The sequence below is a fragment of the Aethalodelphis obliquidens genome, unplaced genomic scaffold (genome assembly GCF_003676395.1).
Source record: "Aethalodelphis obliquidens isolate GAN/ISIS:26980383/991018 unplaced genomic scaffold, ASM367639v1 scaffold31, whole genome shotgun sequence".
Lineage (NCBI taxonomy): Eukaryota > Metazoa > Chordata > Mammalia > Artiodactyla > Delphinidae > Aethalodelphis > Aethalodelphis obliquidens.
Genome location: NW_020837975.1, coordinates 15194923 through 15216074, shown reverse-complemented (window position 1 = coordinate 15216074; position 21152 = coordinate 15194923). Strand labels below are relative to the sequence as shown.

At 51.2% G+C, this 21152-nt stretch overlaps 2 protein-coding genes across 3 annotated transcripts; one reads left to right on the top strand and one right to left on the bottom strand.

The window, feature by feature from the left end:
- The first annotated feature begins 149 nt into the window (after positions 1-149).
- SLC35B2 (solute carrier family 35 member B2) lies at positions 150-3823 on the top strand. The gene is made up of 4 exons (XM_027127399.1): positions 150-301; positions 802-995; positions 1163-1317; positions 2254-3823. The coding sequence occupies exons 1-4, from the start codon at positions 291-293 to the stop codon at positions 3190-3192; spliced, it is 1299 nt and encodes a 432-aa protein (XP_026983200.1). The 5' UTR covers positions 150-290; the 3' UTR covers positions 3193-3823.
- A 1763-nt stretch (positions 3824-5586) lies between these two features.
- On the bottom strand, positions 5587-11572 carry HSP90AB1 (heat shock protein 90 alpha family class B member 1). Of its 2 annotated transcripts, none has more exons than XM_027127397.1 (12): positions 11339-11572; positions 9829-9975; positions 9305-9511; positions 9040-9199; positions 8758-8891; positions 8344-8652; positions 7760-7925; positions 7360-7550; positions 7099-7246; positions 6691-6959; positions 6074-6407; positions 5587-5963 (listed from the first exon to the last, which is right to left on the bottom strand). In XM_027127397.1, exons 2-12 carry the CDS (start codon positions 9973-9975, stop codon positions 5854-5856), a joined length of 2175 nt encoding a protein of 724 aa, XP_026983198.1. In that variant the 5' UTR covers positions 11339-11572; the 3' UTR covers positions 5587-5853. The 2 variants fall into 2 exon arrangements, with proteins under 2 accessions (XP_026983198.1, XP_026983199.1); XM_027127398.1 differs by lacking the exon at positions 11339-11572 and adding an exon at positions 11311-11328.
- Positions 11573-21152: the final 9580 nt, after the last annotated feature.

Here is a 21152-nt window from a genome sequence, read left to right as displayed (position 1 = left end):
CCACCCCACCCGACCCCACCCGCCCACAGAGGCAGCCTGCCTCCTGCGCGCCGAGCCGCGTCTCCCGCCGGGCCGCGAGGGGGCGCTGTGGCCCGGCGGCGGCCCGGGGCGCTGCGTGGTCGCGGCCGGGGGCGGAGGGGCGGCCGCGGGGAGGGAGGCGGGAAGAGCGCGGCATTTCCGCTAGCCGGCCCCTCGGCTGCTGCTCCTGGAGGCGACAGCGGGAGTGGTGGGAGCGCGCGGCCCGGGGACCCGCATTCCCCGGCCCCGCTCCGCCCCACGCGGCCGGGACCATGGACGCTAGGTGGGGGGCTAGGGGGAGTGGCGAGCCCACGTGACCGAGCCCCGCGCCACGTGACCGCCGCTCCTCAGCGCGGGGGGACGGGTGGGGTCCCATATGCCCGGCAGGAGGCCAGCCTAGCGCTGCCCGGACCCGGCGTGGGGGCGGGGGGTGGTGGTGGAGGCGGGCGCCGTGGCGTTGTGCTCTTCGGGGGCTCCGGGAGTGTCGGGCGAAGAAATCGGGGGACCCTGGGTCTCCGCGAGCCCCGAGGGCGGGGTCAGGGAGCGCTGGAGGGAACAGAGAGAACCTGTGTGGCCGGAGGGGCGGGTCCGCTCTCGGGGATGGAGGGATCCCTGCCTGGCTCGCGCCGGCCACCCCAGGAGAGAGAGAGGCTCTTTGTCCGCGCCGGGCTGCAGCTGAGGGGGGCGGGGAGGAACTCCGGGCCCTTCTCCAGTGTCGTCCCCTCCGGAGGGCCCAGAGGGTGAGGAGCTGGACCCTGATCCTTCTGCCCGCGGTCCTCGCAGGTGGTGGGCAGTGGTGCTGCTGGCTGCGCTCCCCTCCCTCGGGGCAGGTGGAGAGAACCCCGAAGGCCCTCTGGAGTCATGGACCCAGCTATGGTTCTTCCGCTTTTTGGTGAACGCGGCTGGCTATGCGAGCTTTATGGTACCTGGCTACCTGCTGGTGCAGTACTTCAGGCGGAAGAACTACCTGGAGACAGGTGTGTGGGGAAGTTTGCTCAGTCTGTATTACGAGTGTTGGCCAGCAGTGCAAAGGGGAGGTGGCGTGGCACGGGAGGAAGGGCGGCCAGCAGGGCGGGCTGGCAGCTGTGGGAGAGATGAGGTGCTAGGGAGAAGTTTGGGGTTTCACCTTGTGTGCTTTCTCCAGGCAGGGGTCTCTGCTTCCCCCTGGTGAAAACTTGTGTGTTTGGCAACGAGCCCAAGGCCCCGGATGAGGTTCCTCTGGCTCCCCGGGCAGAACCAGCAGAGACCAGTCCCACTTGGCAGGCCCTGAAGCTGCTCTTTTGTGCTGCGGGGCTCCAGGTAAGTAGGCAGGCTCTGCGGCTCTTCCTGGGTCGGTCCCCGCGGACAGGGACTTTGTGGAACCAGAGCTTTCACCCCGCCGGTCCCAACAGTTTGCTGGTGGTTGTGTTGTGTGTCCTCCTCCTCCCCGAGGCACACCATCTTCTTGGGGGTGGTTGGAGGAAACGCTGTCTTTTCTGTCCTCCTGTCTCTACCCTCTGTGATTTCTCCCATCCCCTTGTAATGATGTCTCATATACCATAAACCCACTGTTAAAAGTTTCAGCCTTACCCACTACTGCGTGTGAGAGGGGTGCTTAGATGCTGACCTCATGGCATTTTGGAGTGGGCACTTCTGGTTCCACCTAGTGTACCATGTTGAACTAACAGGTGTGCAGTCTTCTTTAAGAACTCTTCCTCCCATGGGCTTCCCTGGTGGCGCAGTGGTTGGGAGTCCGCCTGCTGATGCAGGGGGCGCGGGTTCGTGTCGCGGTACGGAAGGATCCCGCATGCCGCGGAGCGGCTGGGCCCGTGAGCCATGGCCGCTGGGCCTGCGCGTCCGGAGCCTGTGCTCCGCAGCGGGAGAGGCCGCGGCAGTGAGAGGCCCGCGTACTGCAAAAAAAAAAAAAAGAAGAACTCTTCCCCCCACAGTTGGTTGAAAATAGAGAAGAAGATACTTGGGATGGAGTCGGCTCTAACATCCCTACTGTGGGGACAGACAGGGTCTGGTCAGTTCTAAAGCATTTGTTGTTGGCGTTTCACACACACTTGATTGCCTGCAAGATGAATCCAGATTTGGGAGAGAAGAGGAAAGTAACTTCTAGTTACTACAGATATTTACGCTGTCCATCCTCATCATTTTCGATATCATCCTGAGGAAGGAGGAGCTTGTTGCGCTTTTTGGCCTGCCTTTTCCTTCTCTTGCTTATCTCCTCTCCCTCCGCCCTTCCCCATCCAGGTGTCTTATCTGACGTGGGGAGTGCTGCAGGAAAGAGTGATGACCCGCAGCTACGGGGCCACGGCCACATTGCCAGGTGAGCGCTTCTCGGACTCACAGTTCCTGGTGCTAATGAACCGCGTGTTGGCACTGATGGTGTCTGGCCTCTACTGCATCTTATGCAAGCAGCCCCGGCATGGGGCACCCATGTACCGGTACTCCTTTGCCAGCCTGTCGAATGTGCTCAGCAGCTGGTGCCAGTATGAAGCTCTCAAGTTCGTCAGCTTCCCCACCCAGGTGCTGGCCAAGGCCTCCAAGGTGATCCCTGTTATGCTGATGGGAAAATTGGTGTCTCGGCGCAGCTATGAGCACTGGGAATATCTGACCGCCGGCCTCGTCTCCATCGGGGTCAGCATGTTTCTCCTGTCCAGCGGACCGGAACCCCACAGCTCCCCGGCCACCACGCTCTCAGGCCTCATCCTGTTGGCAGGTTACATTGCCTTTGACAGCTTCACCTCCAACTGGCAGGATGCCCTGTTTGCCTATAAGATGTCATCGGTGCAGATGATGTTTGGGGTCAACTTCTTCTCCTGCCTCTTCACAGTGGGCTCCCTGCTAGAGCAGGGGGCTCTCCTGGAGGGCGTCCGCTTCATGGGGCGACACAGCGAGTTTGCCGCCCACACCCTGCTGCTGTCCATCTGCTCTGCATGTGGCCAGCTCTTCATCTTCTACACCATTGGGCAGTTTGGGGCTGCCGTCTTCACCATCATCATGACCCTCCGCCAGGCTTTTGCCATCCTCCTCTCCTGCCTTCTCTACGGCCACACTGTCACTGTGGTGGGGGGCCTGGGGGTGGCTGTGGTCTTTGCTGCCCTCCTGCTCCGAGTCTACGCCCGGGGCCGTCTAAAGCAGCGGGGAAAGAAGGTCGTGCCAGTTGAGTCATCTGTGCAGAAGGTTTGAGGGGCCTGAGCCATGAAGTGAATAGGACCCTCTCACTGTACCAGTTTTCCTGTCCTACTGTAACTTCTCGGAGGCGGCAGGCTCTAGGGCAAAATGCAGGTTTCTCAGTATCACAGACCAGCTCTGCAGTTGGGGGTAGGGAGCCCAGGAGGCAGCCTTCCCCTTTGCCTTAAGTCCCCCATCCTCTAGTGGGCAGGATTCTTCCCAGGGTGGCAATGACAGTGGGAAGGGGCAGGGGGCAGTATTGAGAAGGCAGAGGCACCTTCCAAAGCCCCTCCCTCCTCCAATTCCCTGAAGTCTTGCCCTGTAGGCTCGGCCAACGCCTCACCTGTGCTTGTCCTCTACCTTGAATACCCACCCTTTCAGACTCTGAGGGACCTGCGTTTCTTACTCTGGAGAGAGAAGCACAAGTGTTGTAGGCTCCAAATGCTGCTTTCCCAGGAGAGTAAGTGAAAGACGGTGCTGTGCTGCGGGAGGGTGTGGGGAGTCCCGCCCAGCACCACCCCCGCCCTCTGCTCCTGGATCCCTAGGCTCTGCTCCATGAGCCAGTTGCAGGTTTTGGTACTTTGGAAATGTAACTTTTGCTCTTATAATTTTATTTTATTAAATTAAATTGCTGCAGCGGGCTCGGTCCTGTGTTTTGGTTGACTGAAGTACAGACTTTCAACTTCAGATGGGCTATGTCCGATAAACCCATCAGAAGCTGAAAATGTGTTTAATACACCTGACATAGCTTACCCTACCTAAAACTTCCATCAGCTCAAAACATCCTACAGTTGCTGTTTAACAGGCGTCAAATATCTCATTTAACTTGTTTAATACTGGAAACGAAAAGACAGTGGTGGTTACGTCTACCACTTGTTTGTGGCCAGGTGGCTGGGAACTGCAGCTCAGCACCCAGCCACACCAGTGAAGGTACCTCATACTGTCAGGCCAGGAAAAGATCAAAAGTAGTTCCTACTGCATGTGTGTGCTTTTGTTTCAGCACAGTAAGTCAAAAAACTTTGAGTGGAAGACCCTCTACGTGCTTTAGGAAAGGGACTTTTTAAAGTGTTATATGGTAGTTCAAAGATACCATTTATACCTTCAGCGTTTTTCTTTTAATCAATATTTTTTAAAATTGAAGTATAGTTGATTTACAGTGTTAATTTCTGCTGTACAGGAAAGTGATTGTTACATTTTTTTAAAGTAGTTTTCCATTATGGTTTATCATGAGATACTGAATATAATTGTGCACTATACAGTAGGACCTTGTTCATCCATTCTTGTTCATATAAAAGCTTCCATCTGCTAACCCCAACCTCCCATTCCATGCCTCCCTCATCCCCCTTGGCAACCACCGGTCTGTTCTCTCCTTGATTTGATTCAGAGGTTTATTTGTGTCATATTTTACATTCCACATGTGATTATCATATGGTATTTTTTACTTAGCATGGTAATCTCTAATTGCATCCATGTTGCTGCAAATGGCATGGTTTCATTCTTTTTTATGGCTGAGTAGTATTCCCTTGTATATATGCACCACATCTTATCATCTGTCAACAGACGTTTGTTTCCATGTCTTGGCTATTGTTAGTGCTGCTGCAGACGTAGGGGTGCATCTATTTGAATTAGTTTTGTCTGGATACATGCCCAGGAGTGGATTACTGGATATGTAATTCTATTCTTAGTTTTCTGAGGAACCTCCATACTGTTTTCCTCGGTGGCTGCACCAACCTGCATTCCCACCAACAGTGTAGGAGGGTTCCCTTTTCTCCACACCCTCTCCAAGCTTTTGTTACTTGCAGACTTTTTTGTTTGGTTTTGGTTTTTGACCACGCAGCATGCAAGGATCTTAGTTCCTGAACCTGTGCCCACTGCAGTAGCAGCACAGTCTTAATCGCTGGACTGCCAGGAAGTCCTGTTATTTGCTTACTTTTTAATGTGAGGCAGTACCTCATCATCATTTTGATTTGCATTTCTCCAGTAACTATGTTGAACATCTTTTCATGTGCCTATTGGCCATGTGTATGTCTTCTTTGGAGAGAGGTCTATTTAGGTCTTCTGCCCATTTTTTAACTGGATTTTTTTTAAATTAACTTGTATGAGCTGTTTGTTATTTTGGAAATTAAGCCCTTGTCGGTCACATCATTTGCAAATATTTTCTCCCATTCTGTAGGTTTTCTTTTTGTTTTATGGTTTCAAGTTTCATTAGATCCCATTTGTGTGACTTCTAAACTTATCAGTAACCTTTTAAAAACTTTTAAAGTCCTACCATGTATCGCGTTATCTATACTCGGGATGATGGCAGGTTAAGACTTGGGAAACAGAAACTAGGGAAACTCCAAAGGCAGCATTATACATACTTGGCGGGGCGGGGAGGGGGGCGTCCACATGATTTGAGAAAGAAGCGTATAAAAAACCTGCATCATCTTTATTTTGCATACTTTAATTTCAGAACAAAACAAACAAACAAAACACAATACACAACATTCAAACCCCATGTCAAATGTGGAAAGGAACAGGGCTTGAGGCCCTTATATCCTGCCTTAGACAGAAGAACAGAAATAAAACCTCTAGACATCAGCAGAAAGAACCAAGTGGGCCAAGGCCACTGGGGCTGCTGCTGGGGGAGCCATGGGGACACTATACAGAGGGAACAAAGTCTGCAGGTAGAAATTCCTAATCTACTTCTTCCATGCGAGAGGCATCCTCATCACCCTCAAGGGGGGGGATCTCATCAGGAACAGCAGTACTGGGCTCCTCTGCTGTCACTTCATCTTCATCAATGCCTAAAAGTAGGAAGAATGCCACTTGAAATCTGACCCAAAAAGCAGTCCAATCTACCCACCAGACCAGTTCCTCATCTCCTTGCCACACTCAAGAGGACAAGAATACTCACCCAAGCCTAGCTTGATCATGCGGTAGATGCGGTTGGAGTGGGTCTGGGGATCCTCAAGCGAGAAGCCGGAAGAGAGCAGTGCAGTTTCGAACAGCAGCACCACCAGGTCCTTAACAGCCTTGTCATTCTTGTCTGCCTCCGCCTTCTGCCGCAGGGTCTCCACAATGGGGTGGTCAGGATTGATCTCCAGGTGCTTTTTGGCCATCATATAGCCCATGGTCGAGTTGTCCCGAAGTGCCTGGGCTTTCATGATGCGCTCCATGTTGGCAGTCCAGCCATAGGTGCTTGTCACGATGCAGCAGGGTGAAGACACAAGCCTATTGGAGATTGTCACCTGTGGACAGTCACAAAAACCTTGGGTTCATATTAAATCAAATTGCTACCTTGAGGCAAACGTGATACTTGAAGTTCTGTTCTTGGGGGAAAAAAATACCTCATCTTTGGTAAGTTTAATAGAAACAGCAACCTTAAAATCTGCCTGGTCAAGAAAACAAAGGGTAGGATTGGCGCTAAACAAATTATGCTGCCCCAAACCACTAATTGTATAGCAACCAGAGACTGAGGTAAATAGCCCTGAAGGCATCTGTTACAAGTAACTTAGTTCCAGAGTTGCTTACCTTCTCCACCTTCTTATCCAAGATCTCTTTCATGAGTTTGCAGAGGTTCTCAAACTTAGCCTTGCTCTCCTCCATCTTCTTCTTCTCCTCCTCATCCTCAGGCAGCTCCAAGCCCTCCTTGGTAACTGAGACCAGACTCTTCCCATCAAACTCCTTGAGCTGTTGCACACAGTACTCATCTATCGGCTCTGTCATGTACACCACCTCGAAGCCCCGCTTCCGCACTCGCTCCACAAATGCAGAGTTGGCAACCTGCTCTTTGCTCTCACCTGTAGGATTACTTAGTGTGACTCAAGGGCCAGAATGCCTCAACCTGCCAGTTCCCAGGTATCCTCGAGTGCCCTCCCCTTCTCCCCACACCTCTAAGGAGAGGCTTTGATCATTGATCAGATGCAGACTCCAACGCACCCGTGATGTAATAGATGGACTTCTGGGTCTCCTTCATGCGAGACACGTATTCTGAGAGAGAAGTCATCTCATCTCCAGACTGGGAGGTGTGATAGCGCAGCAGCTCAGAAAGGCGCCGCCGGTTAGTGGAGTCCTCGTGGATTCCAAGCTTTAAGGGTGGAAAGAAAAACACAATCTTGCTAAGAAATCATTTATCCTCTATGGGAGTAAAAAATAATCCATCATAATTATTAAGTAAAAAAGTACTTGCTGCCTCTTTACCTTTAGGTTCTTAGAGAACGCCTCATAGAATTTCCTGTAGTTCTCCTTGTCTTCTGCCAGCTCCGAGAAGAGCTCAAGGCACTTCTTAACAATGTTTTTGCGAATGACCTTCAAGATTTTGCTCTGCTGGAGCATTTCTCGGGAGATGTTCAGGGGAAGGTCTTCAGAGTCAACCACACCACGGATGAAGTCTGAAATCAAGTACGTAAGCTCAGTTTAAAAAAGGGGAGTGGAGAGGATAAAGATAAAGGTATATAGACAGGGTTATCTGGATCCAACAGGACCAATTTTCTCACTGAACCTTCTCTTGTTATGTTGCAGAGGATCCTTAATCTAAGATAAAGACTTCAGTCCCCTTGAGAATGCTGAACGCAAGTACATAGGCCAAAAAGATACTCACTGAGATATTCTGGTATTAATTCATCACAGCTGTCCATGATAAACACACGGCGGACATAGAGTTTAATGTTGTTCTTCTTCTTTTTGTTCTCAAAGAGGTCAAAAGGAGCCCGACGAGGGATGAACAGCAATGCTCTGAATTCCAACTGACCTTCTACGGAGAAGTGCTGAAAGAAATCCAAGATGATCCAAGTGTGCATTTCAAAATAAGGGCGGCTTTTTGTCCCAACCCCAAACTACCCAATATTCGGAACTAAAATCTTCCCCCTAAGCACCAGGAATAGAGTGGACACTAAGGCAACTGTTGAGAAAATTTAAGCTCTAACGCCCTAAATGAACCCAACGTGGTACAAGCTCTGTATAATCCCTGGGTCAATGAGGAAATCGTCAAATCAGGACCCCAGATGGGTAAAGCTGCCGCAGAACAAGTGAGGTAACTGGGAAAAATGTCATTTCTCCACCCTGGAAGGGTCCATTAGCAAGTGAACTCATGGCATTCACAGCTCCCAGCTACCAACCAGTTGGGTAAGTTGCATTTGCCCATTATTGGCTCCTCCTATTGAGCCAGCAAGCAAGGCTTCTTACCTTCACTGCCAAGTGATCTTCCCAGTCATTGGTGAGGCTCTTATAGAACTCTCCATATTCCTCCTGGGTGATGTCATCAGGGTTTCTGGTCCAAATGGGCTTGGTCTTGTTCAGTTCTTCCTGATCAATATATTTCTCCTTGATCTTCTTCGTCTTCTTTTTCTTATCTTTGCCACTGTCATCCTCCTCATCTGAGCCCACATCCTCAATCTTGGGCTTCTCCTCATCATCTTTATCTTCCTCTTCTTTCTCACCTTTCTCTTCTTCTGCCTCATCATCACTGATTTCCTTCTCGCGTTCCTTCTCCAGCTAAAAGTATCAAAGATGATAAATGCAGAATACAGAAAGCAAAAAATCAAAGTTCCATTTAGATTCTCTAAAGTATCTTCACTTGAGTTACCAGTCCATACTTACATAGAGTGTGATGGGATAACCTATGAACTGTGAGTGCTTCTTCACCACTTCTTTGACCCGCCTTTCTTCTAAGTACTCTGTCTGGTCTTCCTTAAGGTGGAGAATCACTTTGGTACCCCGCCCAATGGGCTCACCTAGAAAAAAATCAATCCAAATGGAATAAAAAATGAAACTAAACGCAAAACTATAAAAACAACTGCTTTACAGATAAAATGCTCAAGATCTTTGTTACTGTTTCCCCAGAATTCTCACCCAGACACCTTAAGAGGAAAGCTAACTTACCATGGTCAGCACGTACAGTGAAGGAACCCCCAGCAGAAGACTCCCAGGCATACTGTTCGTCATCATTGTGCTTTGTGATCACAACCACTTTCTCTGCCACTAGGTAGGCAGAATAGAAACCAACACCAAATTGCCCAATCATGGAAATGTCTGCACCAGCCTGCCAAAAAGTTTAAGGAAGTCGAATGCAAGTTTCAAAGAAACAGCAAACCAAATACCAAAAAAAAAATACGCATGGAGTGTGCCCAGCTAAAATACCACATACCTGAAGAGCCTCCATAAATGCTTTAGTACCAGACTTGGCAATAGTGCCCAAATTATTTACAAGATCAGCTTTGGTCATGCCAATGCCAGTGTCTACCAGAGTCAGGGTGCGCTCCTGGGGGTTGGGGATGATGTCAATTTTCAACTCTTTACCACTGTCCAATTTGGAAGGGTCTGTCAGGCTCTCATAACGAATCTTGTCCAAGGCCTGGAAATACAAATTTCAATTTTACACTTCTGCTTCCTTAAAGCCCATTTCACCCAAAAGAGAAAACTTTTTTTTAATTCCCAAATACCCTCAATCTGATTACCCATTTAACTCGTAGTTTGACCACCGCATCAAACTATAGTCTCTATCCACCTACCCACCATGGAATAAAGCAAACCTTTTTGTAACTGCAGCAAATTTATATCCCCTTCAACACTGAACACCACAAAATGCCAAACCACCCCTTCTCCTTTTTTGTGTGTGGACTACTTGAAAAACAAGAAACAAACGCCAATGAAAACACCCAAGGCACTCACATCAGAAGCATTACTGATCAACTCCCGAAGAAAAATTTCCTTGTTGGAATAGAAGGTATTGATAATAAGAGACATGAGTTGGGCAATTTCTGCCTGGAAAGCAAAAGTCTCCACCTCCTCCTCTCCATGGTGCACTTCCTCAGGCATCTAAAATAAGAAAACTCAAAAATTTAAGTCTACTAGAGTTCACCCCGGTTACAGTAAAAACATTAAGAGATTCAATTCAAACTCTTTTGAGCTGTGTACTGAGACAAAATCCTTTCCTGTAAAAATTTCAGGCTGCATCCTTAGACGGAAAACAATGGGGAGAGGGGGTGCGCCTAACACACTCGATTAAACGTGTTAAGGTTTCTTGTACTTTGGAACCAAACCACTGTTAAAATGATCCCTGGATCAGCATCACCTGGTAATTTGTTAGGCATGCAGAGTATCACCCCTAACCCAGGTATGTCGAATGCAAGTAATAACCCCGGTTAATTCACACACACACTTAAATATGCAAATCACTACAGTTCTACCATTATGGGTGGGGGGGACCTCCAACATGACTAGTTTTACATTAAAGGGCAATGACTTGAAACTGCTCTCCCATGAGGCATCTCCAAGCAGATGTAGGATTACTGCCTCACGTGGTAGGGAAAGCTAACTCGATAGACCGGTGGGATACCCACCCAGGGTGGCTATTAAGACAAAGAACCGATAAAGCAAAAGCTCCTCCTTGACCCCTGAGCACACGTGAGTGAAATGCAGGTCCAAACCAAACACAACTAAGATGGTGGCCGTAATCGGCTGGGGCGACTCTAGTCCTTGCCGGACATGCGTCGGCCAGGACCGCGCGGGAAGGGGGCGCCACCGCGCAGCCTCCCTTCGCCCCAGCATCCGGGCACCAGGGCGGGGCACTGGGCTCCAGAAGCTTCCAGAACAATCTCAGCTCTCGAGAAGGGGCGGGGGAGGAATAAACCCATGAATCCCAGAGCCTGCCCCCTCCCCTCTCCCATCCCTCCTCCTGCACCAAGACCGCAGGCCAGAGGCGACGGAAAACATCTCTCGCCGCAGACCCTCCCGGAAGGCACCCGAAAAAACTTAAAAACCGCGTCCAACAGAAGAGATGGCAAAACCTGATCAGGACCGGGCTGTGCTGAGTCACACCGAGCGCGCACACCCACAACCCTTCGGGACCCTCCGGCGCCCCGTAGCCGCGTCCGGAAGTGGAGAGACAAACATGGCAGCGTCCCGGGCCGGCGCGGCCACCACGTGCAGCTGCCCACTAGCCCAGACCCACTCCGCGGCCCACCTCGCCCATGGCTAATACCTGCCTAGAAGCAGCCCCACCACCAACACAGAAAAGAGGCTGAACTCAACAGCTCCCTCCCACCCTCAACAAAAAATGGGAGCGTTATCCCCAAAGCCGCCCCAACACAACAAAATGTGGGAGTCGGAAAGGACACGAGAGACGAAAACAACTCAGAAGACCAATCTAACCTGAAAAGTCCGAAGACTGCAGCCTTACCTTGAAGAATAAGAATCGCAGACACTAGAGAGCTGAGCAGGCAAGGACTGCCTCAACCGCACACGCCGCAACAAGGGCGCACGGGGGTGACTCAAGAGAACGGCTGTGCGCACCCAGTCGCCTTATATAAGACGAAGCACAGCCTAGCTGCCCGCCCCCGGATCCCTCCGCCTTAAAGGAGGATGCCTGTCAGCACCGCACCTGCCGCCGCCCGCCCACCTTGACGTCATGGTCCAAAACAGGGGAGGGGCGGTGAAGAACGCGAGCAGCCGGCGTCAGTCTGCACGGGGAGCGCACTCGTTTTCATAGCCCCGTCTCTGCGCTTCCAAGACAGGACACCATCAAAAATAGATGTTGGGAATGCTCTCATGACGTAAGCGGCGGATCAGGGGAGAGGATCCCCACTGACCTCCGTAGAAACCTGTAGTGCAGGCGTCTCCACACCCAAGAGTCCCGGCCTCGAAGGACGCCTAAAAAGTGGCCAACCACTCCCACCTACGCTCCCAGGCTCGATCTCCCTTTAGAATCTTCGCTACACATTCCAACAGCCCGATAAGGGGAAGGGGGTCTTTTCCGCGGGCGGTGCGGAATCGGAAGCCCAACTCTGGGCAGCCCGGGGAATCCCGGGCAGCCCGGGGAATCCCGGCCCTCCCGGGGGCAGGGCCAGCGTTTCGCCGCGAGGCGTGGCTCCGGCTGCTGGAAGGTTGCCGGCTCCGGCTGGCGGGGGACTCTTTGCCTGCATGCGGCGGAAGGAGCCACGGCGGCGGTACTGCGATGCTTCCAGCAGGTTCCAGGCCCGCCTAGGCGGTCCCGCCCCGCCCCCTTCCCTCGAGGCTCCGCCCCTCCCTCTGCGGCCTGGGCTGTGCCTCTGCGGCGGCTCCGCCCCGCGACCGTTCTGCTAGGATCCTGGGGTTGAAGTGGGCTGCTCTAATCCCGTTTACTGTAGGAAACTGCAGGGGGCACCCTTTACCCCACCTGCCAGGCCCAGCTAGCCCAGCACTGCGTCTGGGGTTGGGATTGACCCCACTTCTACCCCATCAATCACACGGGCTGTTGGGGCAGCTCTAAGAGCGCCGCCTTCAGAGAGCGGAAACTGGGGATGGGGTCGCTACGCGACGGACCCTCCCCAGCTTCTGCAGCCTCCCACAGGTGTGGAGCGCAGAGACGTGCACATCGAGTTCTCAGTCTGGTTTCTTTTCTTTTTTTTTCCCCCACTCTTCTTTCTGCAGCTGCTTAGATCTGGGGAGGGTCTGGTCTCCAAGGACCCCTCTGCGGGGTGGCAGAAGTTCTTGGAAGCAGCATGAAGACTCTGGCCAGAGTGTAGCCCGCTCCAGGCGGTTGGAACCACGTCGTTCCTCTTCAGCGGTGGCGCCGGAAGCTCCAAGCCATGGGCCTGCCCAGCGAGCTGCGGGACGCCGTGCCTCTTCTGGCTCTGCCCCTTTTGCGTTTCCTCCGGCTGGTGAGCTGTCCTTGCCTTTCCAAGGCCTCATCTTGGAAGCCTACTGGACCCACAGACCCTCCAGGAGAGAATGGCCACCCCCTACGCTGTGACCTTGTGGATGTCCAGCAACTCCCTTCGTGGCCCACTTTGTCGGCCCCTGGCTTGCTGTGGAGGGCTTCCCCCACTACCACCCGCGGACCTCCCTCAGCAGCCCTGGTGCCCAGTCTTATTCTTTCGTATCTTCTTGGTTTATGTGTTCAGTTTCAAGGAACAAAGGACCCTTGCTTTCTTTTTCCTCGTCCCACACTCCAGACCTCATCAACCCTGCCATCACTACCTCAATTTCCTCTCCTTACACTTCCACTCCCCTTCTTTATGGTCTGGGAGGAGTCAGTGAGTGGGGGAAGGGCCGTGGTGCTGCTGCTAGGAGGCCCCCCGGATACTGTGTTCCTGATGGAAACCTCAAACCAGGAGCGTCACCCCCCAACACACCCTCCCTCCCCCTGGGCAGAAGGGGGCTAGTTAATTAAACACCTGCTCCCTGGTTCACAAAGAGGATTCACAACATCTCACAGTCCTGTGAAGAGGTGGGAGTGAATCTGCACATTCTAGAAACTGGGCGAGGAAGGCTTCAGTGAGTACCCCAGGATGGGTCAGCTCAGAGCCTTTGCTCCACTAACTCCCTTGCTCCCTGAGCCAGAAATGGAGTGGGAATGCTGTTTCTTCTCCCAGGACTCAAGCCCAAAGCAGAGCAAGAATCACTCCTGTGGACCAGTGTCAGGACCAGAGATTCCTTGGGGGTTTCCTAATGGGAAAATCTCAAATCTCGCACCAGCACAGAAATTCTGCTTTCTCTTCCAGAAATCTTCAGGATGACTTCTCCAGCTCATTGACACTCACTAATCCCCTGTGAGCCTTGTCTGAGGATACAGAGATGCATAAACAGGACAAGGAGCCCTTAGCCCACTAGGGGGAGCTGCAGCAGACCAAGTGCGAATCAGAGCAGCTGGCAGCAAGGGAGAAGCCTCAGTTTCCCAGCTCAGCCTGGGCAAGGGGGCAGGCTCAGGGCTACGTGGCACAGGTCTACTCCCCAGCAAAGGGAAAGCATGGGAAAGGCACAGCCCTGCCAGAGGGACCACAGCCCAGGAACCCTCAAGGGAGGCAGGAGTCACTGAAAGTGGCCCTGCAGGCAGGGATTAGGTCACAGAGGGCCACAATGCCATGCTAAGTAGTTCTGACCTTAACTTAGGGTCAGGGAAGCCACTGAAGGCTATTCAAGATGACTTAACCCCCCCTGAATCCCCAGAAGCCTATTCCCAGCAGCATTTGCAACCCTTGATGTTCCCAAGATACCCTTTATTCCCTACCAGGCCTCAAAGACCCAGCCCAACCTTCTGCTGTTTGGAGGGCAGCCGGGTGAAGCAAGGACTGATAAACTATGGCCTGCAGTTGGTGGGCTGATCACTTGTTTTTGTATGGCCTGTGGATAAGAATGGTTTTTACATTGTTTAATGGTTGAAAAAACATCAAAGGGAAGATCATATTTTGGCATGTGAAAAGTATAGGAAATTTGAATTTACGTCCGTAAAGTTTTACTGAAACAAGCTCTACTTATTTGTTTACACGTTGTCTTTGGCTGGTTTCACACTGTAATGAGGGAGTTGATAGTTGTGACAGAGACCATATAGCTTGCAAAGTCTAAAATATTTACCCCCTTACCTTTTACAGAAAAGCTTTGCTGACCCCTGATCTAGCTAAAGCTAAGTAGGGCCTCGGAGGGAGCACAGACTCAGCCTGGACAGAGAGGCCTCCGGCTGCCGCTCGGACTGGGACTTCTAGTTAGGAAGCACCACTGGCCTTTCAAGGAGGTCAGGGGGCCACTGAGGGGAGCTTAGATAAGGGGCCATGGATGAATCAAGCAACCGGAGGCATCAGGACGTCAGGGCCTATTTAAGCATGGGGAGTAGCTCTGGCTCCTTAACCCCCAGAACAAGCAGCCTTCCAAGCTCAGGGCCTGCCAGGCGTGCCCTGTCAGTTCTGGTCTTCCCAGTTCCACCAGGCTTACATCTCTGAATTCCTGAGCTGACATCCTCCTGGGCCAACAGACCTGACGTTCAGATATGTTGGACAGCTGAGCAGGTCTGCATGGCCAACGAGGGCTCCATCTCTTTGCCTCAGTTTCCATGTTCTACGGGGACATGTCTCTCTGCACCACTTTTGCTCATTTGATTGTTAGTATGTTATTTTTTGATGCAATGGCACATGGAAATTTGCCTTCATTTTCTGTTTCCTGGAGAGTTTGAAAAACGATTGTTGTGTATCGATCCCACAACTTGGTAGGCTACCTTACTAATTTTTAATTTGTCAGTCTTTTGTTGTTTTCTGGTACAACCCTAGCTATCATCTGAGAACAATGATAGCTTGGTTTCTGCCTTTCTAACCCTTGTATCTCAGATTTCTTGTTACACTGCAGCAGCTAGGACCAGCAGAACAATGACACGTGGAAACAGTGATTCTGGGCATCCCTGTCTTTCTTTTTTTTATTATTCTTTTTTATTTTTTTAATTTATTTTTATTTTTTTTTTCATCCCTGTCTTTCTGATCGGAAAAGGAACACTTCATCATTGAGCATATTGTCTTTCTGCTCCTAACTTGTTATACATCTTATCTGAATGGGTGTCAAAATTATTTTCTGCATCTGTTGAGAATATTGTTTTTAAAATTTCCTTAATCTATTTGTGTTTAATTTGTTAATAGACTAACATTAGACTGAAATTATCCATTTCTTTAAAGTTTTGTAGAACTCACCTATAAAAATGCCTGTTTCTGTTGTTTCCTATATGAAAATATTTTAACTAGGAACTCAAATTTTTTAATGGCCTAGGTCCATTCAGGTTTTCTACTACTCCTTGAGTGAATTTTAATAATTTTTCTGGATGTTCCTTGAAAGCTTTAAAGATTATGGCATACTATTTCCTTTGACTATCTTTTTAGTCTCTGTTCTATCTCAAGTATGTCCCCTTTTTTCACTCCTAAAATTGTTTTTCATGTCTTTTCCCTTTTTTCCTGATCAGTTTCACCAACGATTTATCTATTTTATTACATAATTTGTTTTCTGCTTCTTTAATTACTTTATTCCTTTCTTTTTTTTTAATTTCTGCTACACTTTTTCTCATTATTTCTACTTTTTGAGGGTCAGGTCTGTTGTTCTTTTTCTATTTTCTTAACTTTAATACTTAGCACATTAAATTTCATCCTTTCCCCTTTTCAGACATAAGGATTTAAGACTATAAATTTCTTTTCAAGTACTATTTTAGCTATATCCCACAAGTTTCAATATGTAGAATTTTTTATTATAATTCACTTTTAAGGATTTTGATTCCCCTTATGGTATCTCTGTTGATCAGAGATCAGTGGTATCTGTTTAAAATGTTCAGTTATTTTTACATTATCTTTTCATTATGTTGTAGACATACAATGGTGTGTATGATACTGAACTTTTGTATTTGAGACATCCTTTGTAATCTAGGATGTGGTTAATATTTATAAACACCCCATGTGCGCTTGAGAAAAATATCTATTGATATTACCTAGTTGTTGGATAGCTCTAAATATGTTAAATCTATTGAATCGAGCCAGTTAATTGTGTTGTTCCAAACAAACAAAAATCCCACTTGGAGACTCCCCGGGACGAAGTTTGGAGAAGGGAGAGGCTGGAGGTGTGGAGCTCACACAGGAGTGGGGAGGCACGGTGTACACATTCTCTGAGGTAGGATGATAAAAGTGGGGCTGAGGGGAGGGGAGGACCACTCTGGGCTGGAGGGGTCAAGAAGTCTGTTTTAGGCATTGTGCGGCACCAAGGAGAGATGTCCAGGAGGCAGAGGCTGATGGCTGAAGTCATGGGCAAGAACAAAATCTCTCAGGGGAGTGGGGTGAGAAAGCCAGAAATTGTGGTCTAAGCCATTCCGGAATTGTAAATGGAGCACCTTTGGTAACCTCCTCTTTAATACCCATATCAGCGTGTCTTGACTCTAATGGCATAGTGTCTGTGGCCTGGGGGTGTGACTGAGTCCTGCCTACCTGCCGTTGTCAGCCCAGCCCAGAAATGTCTGTCCTCCTCCTGCCGTCACACCCACCAGGCAGCGCTTTCTGTCTTGGGTGTTATTTAGTGTTCCAGGCCCCCTTTGACTAAGAAGCTAAAACGTAACCCTAAATTGGTTCAGCCCAGAGCAGATTATAGGCAGAAAAAGGTGCAGGGGGCGGGTGACACCACAAACAACCCTGACCTACTTAACTGTTCTGCCTGCCACCTGTCCTGCCCGAGGCACAAGTCACTGCTCAACGTGCAGGTCTCAGCTGGCTGGATTTCTAGGCCATCCACTGGGCCCAGTGCCTGCCTGGCCCACCTGCACCAGATAAAGGACCGGTAGGGCTGTGGTACTTACTGCTGGTGGGTGGTGAGGAACTCACGAACAGGAGGCACTGAGGTTACACATCAGGAAGGACCTTGCTGGTTTCAGCTGGGAAGGATGTCAAGCGAGTTCAGGATCCTAGGAGGCTGGGATGTGAAAAGAGAAGATGCCTCTCTGGAATGTTCTGGAGGCTGGGAGGCAAGTGCACCAAGCCTGCATTACATGCCCCCCTATCTCATGTACCTTTCCATGCTCTTCACTGCCTGGGAAGTCGTGTGTGTGTGTGTGTGTGTGTGTGTGTGACAGAGAGAGGGAGGGAGGGAGTGTGTGTGAGAGAGAGAGGGAGGGGTGTGTGTGTGGGGTGTGTGTGTGTGTGTGTGTGTGTGTGAGAGAGACAGTGGGAGGGAGGGAGGGAGACGGAGAGGGAGAAAGACGAGGACTGAGACACACAGAGAAACAGAGACTTAAACTTACCTGGTGCTTTGCAGTTTACAAAATATTTTTCTATCCTTTAAACTTTTCAGCCTCGGTTTTCTGGAGTAAAACAGGCATGGCAATAGTCAGCACTCCATAGGATTATTAGATCAGTGGAGTCAGTATACGTACGAGGAGCGACAGGTGAACGTTATTCATTAACTCAGTGGAGTTTCACAACCGGGAGAGGTAGGCAAGGCAAGTAGTATTACCCCTGCTTTACAATTAAGCGGCTCCGAGATGGAAAGTGCCTGGCTCAAGGTCACCCGGACTTAAGGGTCAGTAGAGTCTGGACCCCCATCTGCCAGGGGTCAGATGAGAGGGGCTGCGTGGATAGAGGCTCCGCTCCGGCCAGGGGGAGCGCGCGTCACGGGTGACGTCACTTCCCCCTCTAGCGGCGGGCGGGGCTGAGCAGAACCCAGGTTCCCCTCGTTCGCGCCCCGGTCCTGAGGTTCTCGGCTGTCCCGCCCGAAGGCTGTGGCCGTTCGCACTTGGCTGGGGTGAAGGAAATGAGGCCTGGTTCTCGAAGCTTCGGGGGCTGAAGATGCGGGGGAGGGGGCTGAACGGCATGCAAGGGGAGCAGCGAGCCCACCAGGCTGAGGTCATCCTAATGACTCTTGGCACCACGTGTCTCTAGGGTCCTCATCTCCTGCACCCAGGCTCTGCCGCAGACCCCCTTAATTTCCTTAGCAAGCCGTACATGTTACCCCGTTTAAAGAACAAGGGATCTGGGCCACAGAGGATATAGGTGGCTCGTGCAAGGTGACACAACAGGTACTTGGCAGGCCCAAAATGGAATCCTAGGCTCTGAATCTGAACCATCACCCAACCCGCAGGAAGGCATGGGAGGGGGTAGCTGTCATGAGCAGAAGCCCCTGCTTTGTGGGGTCCCGCTGACTCATTTAGCACTTGCCCGGCTGTCTGGAGCCAGAACGTCAGGGGCTGACTGGCAGGTAGCACCAGGACCGCCGAAGCTGTGAGGGGCTCTAGTGAGCACATGTTCTCCCAGAGGGCACCCGTGCAGGAAGCCAGGTCGGGCGGAGATGAGCTGGAGAAGCCAAGCTGCGACAAAGGCCCCTGATGCGTTGGGGGGCGGAGCAGGGGGAACGCCGGCTTTGCCCATCTCCACACTCACTGCCGACCTGCCCCAAGAACCAGCCTGGCCCCTCTCCCTCCGACTGCCACTCTTCCAGTGTCAGGACTTGGGTTTCAGGCGGGGCCTGCCGGCCACAGCCGGGCTATCTCTTTAAGGTGACTCTGCACTTCTCTGCTCACATCCATTTTGAATCCCTATCAGAGTTTAACATCCTGAGGATAATTTTCCCAATAATTGGGGGTTTCCTGTCAAGCACCTGCTCCCACCATACTCTTTCCATGTTCACCCCAAAGAATACAAACACAGGTGTATTGCAATTCATCCGTTATACCCGACGCTTCACTTCTATTTTTAAGGACGACTGCTAATTTTACTGGGGCTCTTAGCTTTTCAAGTTTGAAGCTGCAACAATTCACCATATTAAGATTAAACAAGAGGGAAATTTGTGTTGCAGTGGCAGCCACTCCAGGGAATACAGCCGCCCAATACATGGGGCAGAAATGTCGCACGGGAGGAAGGTGACGACCAGCACAAGTTTAGCCCTTGCCCACCTTACAGGGGAAAAGTGGTGAGGCCCCAGAGCGGCCTGCTTCCCACAGGCGGTGTTGTCTGCAGAGCGCCCCCCTGTGGCCGGGGGCTATCACTGCAGTTGGGTCGGCAGGAGCTACTTTTTTTTTTTTTCTTTTTGCGGTACGCCGGCCTCTCACTGCTGTGGCCTCTCCCGTTGCGGAGCACAGGCTCCGGACGCACAGGCTCAGCGGCCATGGCTCACGGCCCCAGCCGCTCCGCGGCATGTGGGATCTTCCCGGACTGGGGCACGAACCCGTGACCCCTGCATCGGCAGGTGGACTCTCAACCACTGCGCCACCAGGGAAGTCCTGGCAGGAGCTACTTTTCCTAACCCCTCAGAGCTCCCCATTCTCAGGTGAGGACACTGAGGGCGTGAGTGACACGAGTGAGACTCATATTTTTTGGCATTTGCATTAGAAAAAAAAATTGGAAGAGTCTAGTCACTTTCTTCATCAATTCCAGTTCAGAAAGATGCGACTGTAACCTAAATTTGTCCTTCAAGCCATTGCTGGAGTTGTGAGAAACCTACTTAACACCCATCTCTATCTCATGGGAACAGGCATTGAAATGAGTGCTACCACACAGCTGGAATCTGGCCTGTGAAGACTGTGAGGCTGGACAAACAGATGCAAGGAAGCAAACATCTTCGAGTACGTCTGGGAGCTTAAAGAGTGAAAACAGAGAATGTAGACCCAAACCTGAAAAACATGACAGTCTGGTAACTGGAGTTAAGAGCATAGTCACAGTTACAAAAGTTCTGAGGTGCAGAGGGAGAAGCAATGGTAGAAACTGGCTGTCGCTGGTGGTGGTAATCAGGAAATGTTTGGCGCGCCCCAGGGAGAGACCCGCCTGTGACTAAATACGTTTTCAGCTTATTCTGCTGCCGTGTGTGGGATGGGCTGCAGGAGACCTGGCAGGAGTCCTGAAAGGCCAGGCAGGAGGCAAGAAGCGACCCAGGGAAGAAGCACAGGGTCCCTGAGGGGCTGTGGTGCTGAGGAAGGAACCCAGTAGGACTCTCGGAAGTTGAGATGGAGTGAGAGGGAGCAGAGCAAGGGTGCTGTTTTCTCTCCGCCTCGTGGGCAAAGGGCACCGCAGGGACGAGAGAACACTCAGGGCACCCTCTGCTTTTGAAACTGATAGGAAAGAACACCTTGTTTTCCACCAACCTCAGATTCTGTACCCTGGTTTGGCGTGTACCCTGGGGTATTTCTGTGGACTCCAGTTCCCCCTATGATGATATATTTAACTCCCCTGTTAGGACTTCAGAGCTCATCAAAAGCCCTTAAAAATGTGCTAACAGCCCTTAATGAAGCCTGACGCCTTCAATTAAACTGTCAGAAATAAAGCCCGGACAGCAGTGCCAAGGGTGTGGGGGGTGGGGGCGGTGGCAGCCCAGAGGCCAGAGCTCCGGTTTCATTTCCTATCTGCAAGAGTCCTTTTTGAGAAGGGGGACCCAGCAGTATGGCCCCCTCCACCGATGCCTCTCATGGTCCCGAGCCACCGCACACCTCCCTTGGCCAAAGTTTGGGAAGAGAAAGGGGGCCCAGCTTCCCTGAGGACACACAGGCCCCTTGTTCGCCAAGAAGTCTGCCTTGACTTCGGTGTCAGGGCCGAGTGCCAGGCAGGGCAGAACCTTTGGGCTGCAGCCTCTTCCTGCTGGGAAGGTGGGAGCGCAGCCAGGAGCTTGGGGGGACAGGGTGGTAGAGCTGGTCATTTGTAGAGAACTCAGTCCCCGGGCTGCGGGGTGAGGACAGAGTAGAGGGGGTGACACTGAAGACAAAAGGAAGATGGGGCACTGTCTCCACCCCCAGGCCTATGAAA

What these genes read in the sequence shown, in the direction of transcription:
- SLC35B2 (XM_027127399.1), top strand. An exon ending in GAAGAACTACCTGGAGACAG is followed by an intron (nt 996 to 1,162) that starts GTGTGTGGGGAA and finishes TGCTTTCTCCAG; the next exon opens with GCAGGGGTCTCTGCTTCCCC. An exon ending in TTTGTGCTGCGGGGCTCCAG is followed by an intron (nt 1,318 to 2,253) that starts GTAAGTAGGCAG and finishes TTCCCCATCCAG; the next exon opens with GTGTCTTATCTGACGTGGGG.
- HSP90AB1 (XM_027127397.1), bottom strand. Translation starts at nt 9,975, where the DNA reads ATGCCTGAGGAAGTGCACCATGGAGAGGAGGAGGTGGAGACTTTTGCT. An exon ending in AAGATCACTTGGCAGTGAAG is followed by an intron (nt 7,926 to 8,343) that starts GTAAGAAGCCTT and finishes GATTTCTTTCAG; the next exon opens with CACTTCTCCGTAGAAGGTCA. An exon ending in CATGATCAAGCTAGGCTTGG is followed by an intron (nt 5,964 to 6,073) that starts GTGAGTATTCTT and finishes TCCTACTTTTAG; the next exon opens with GCATTGATGAAGATGAAGTG.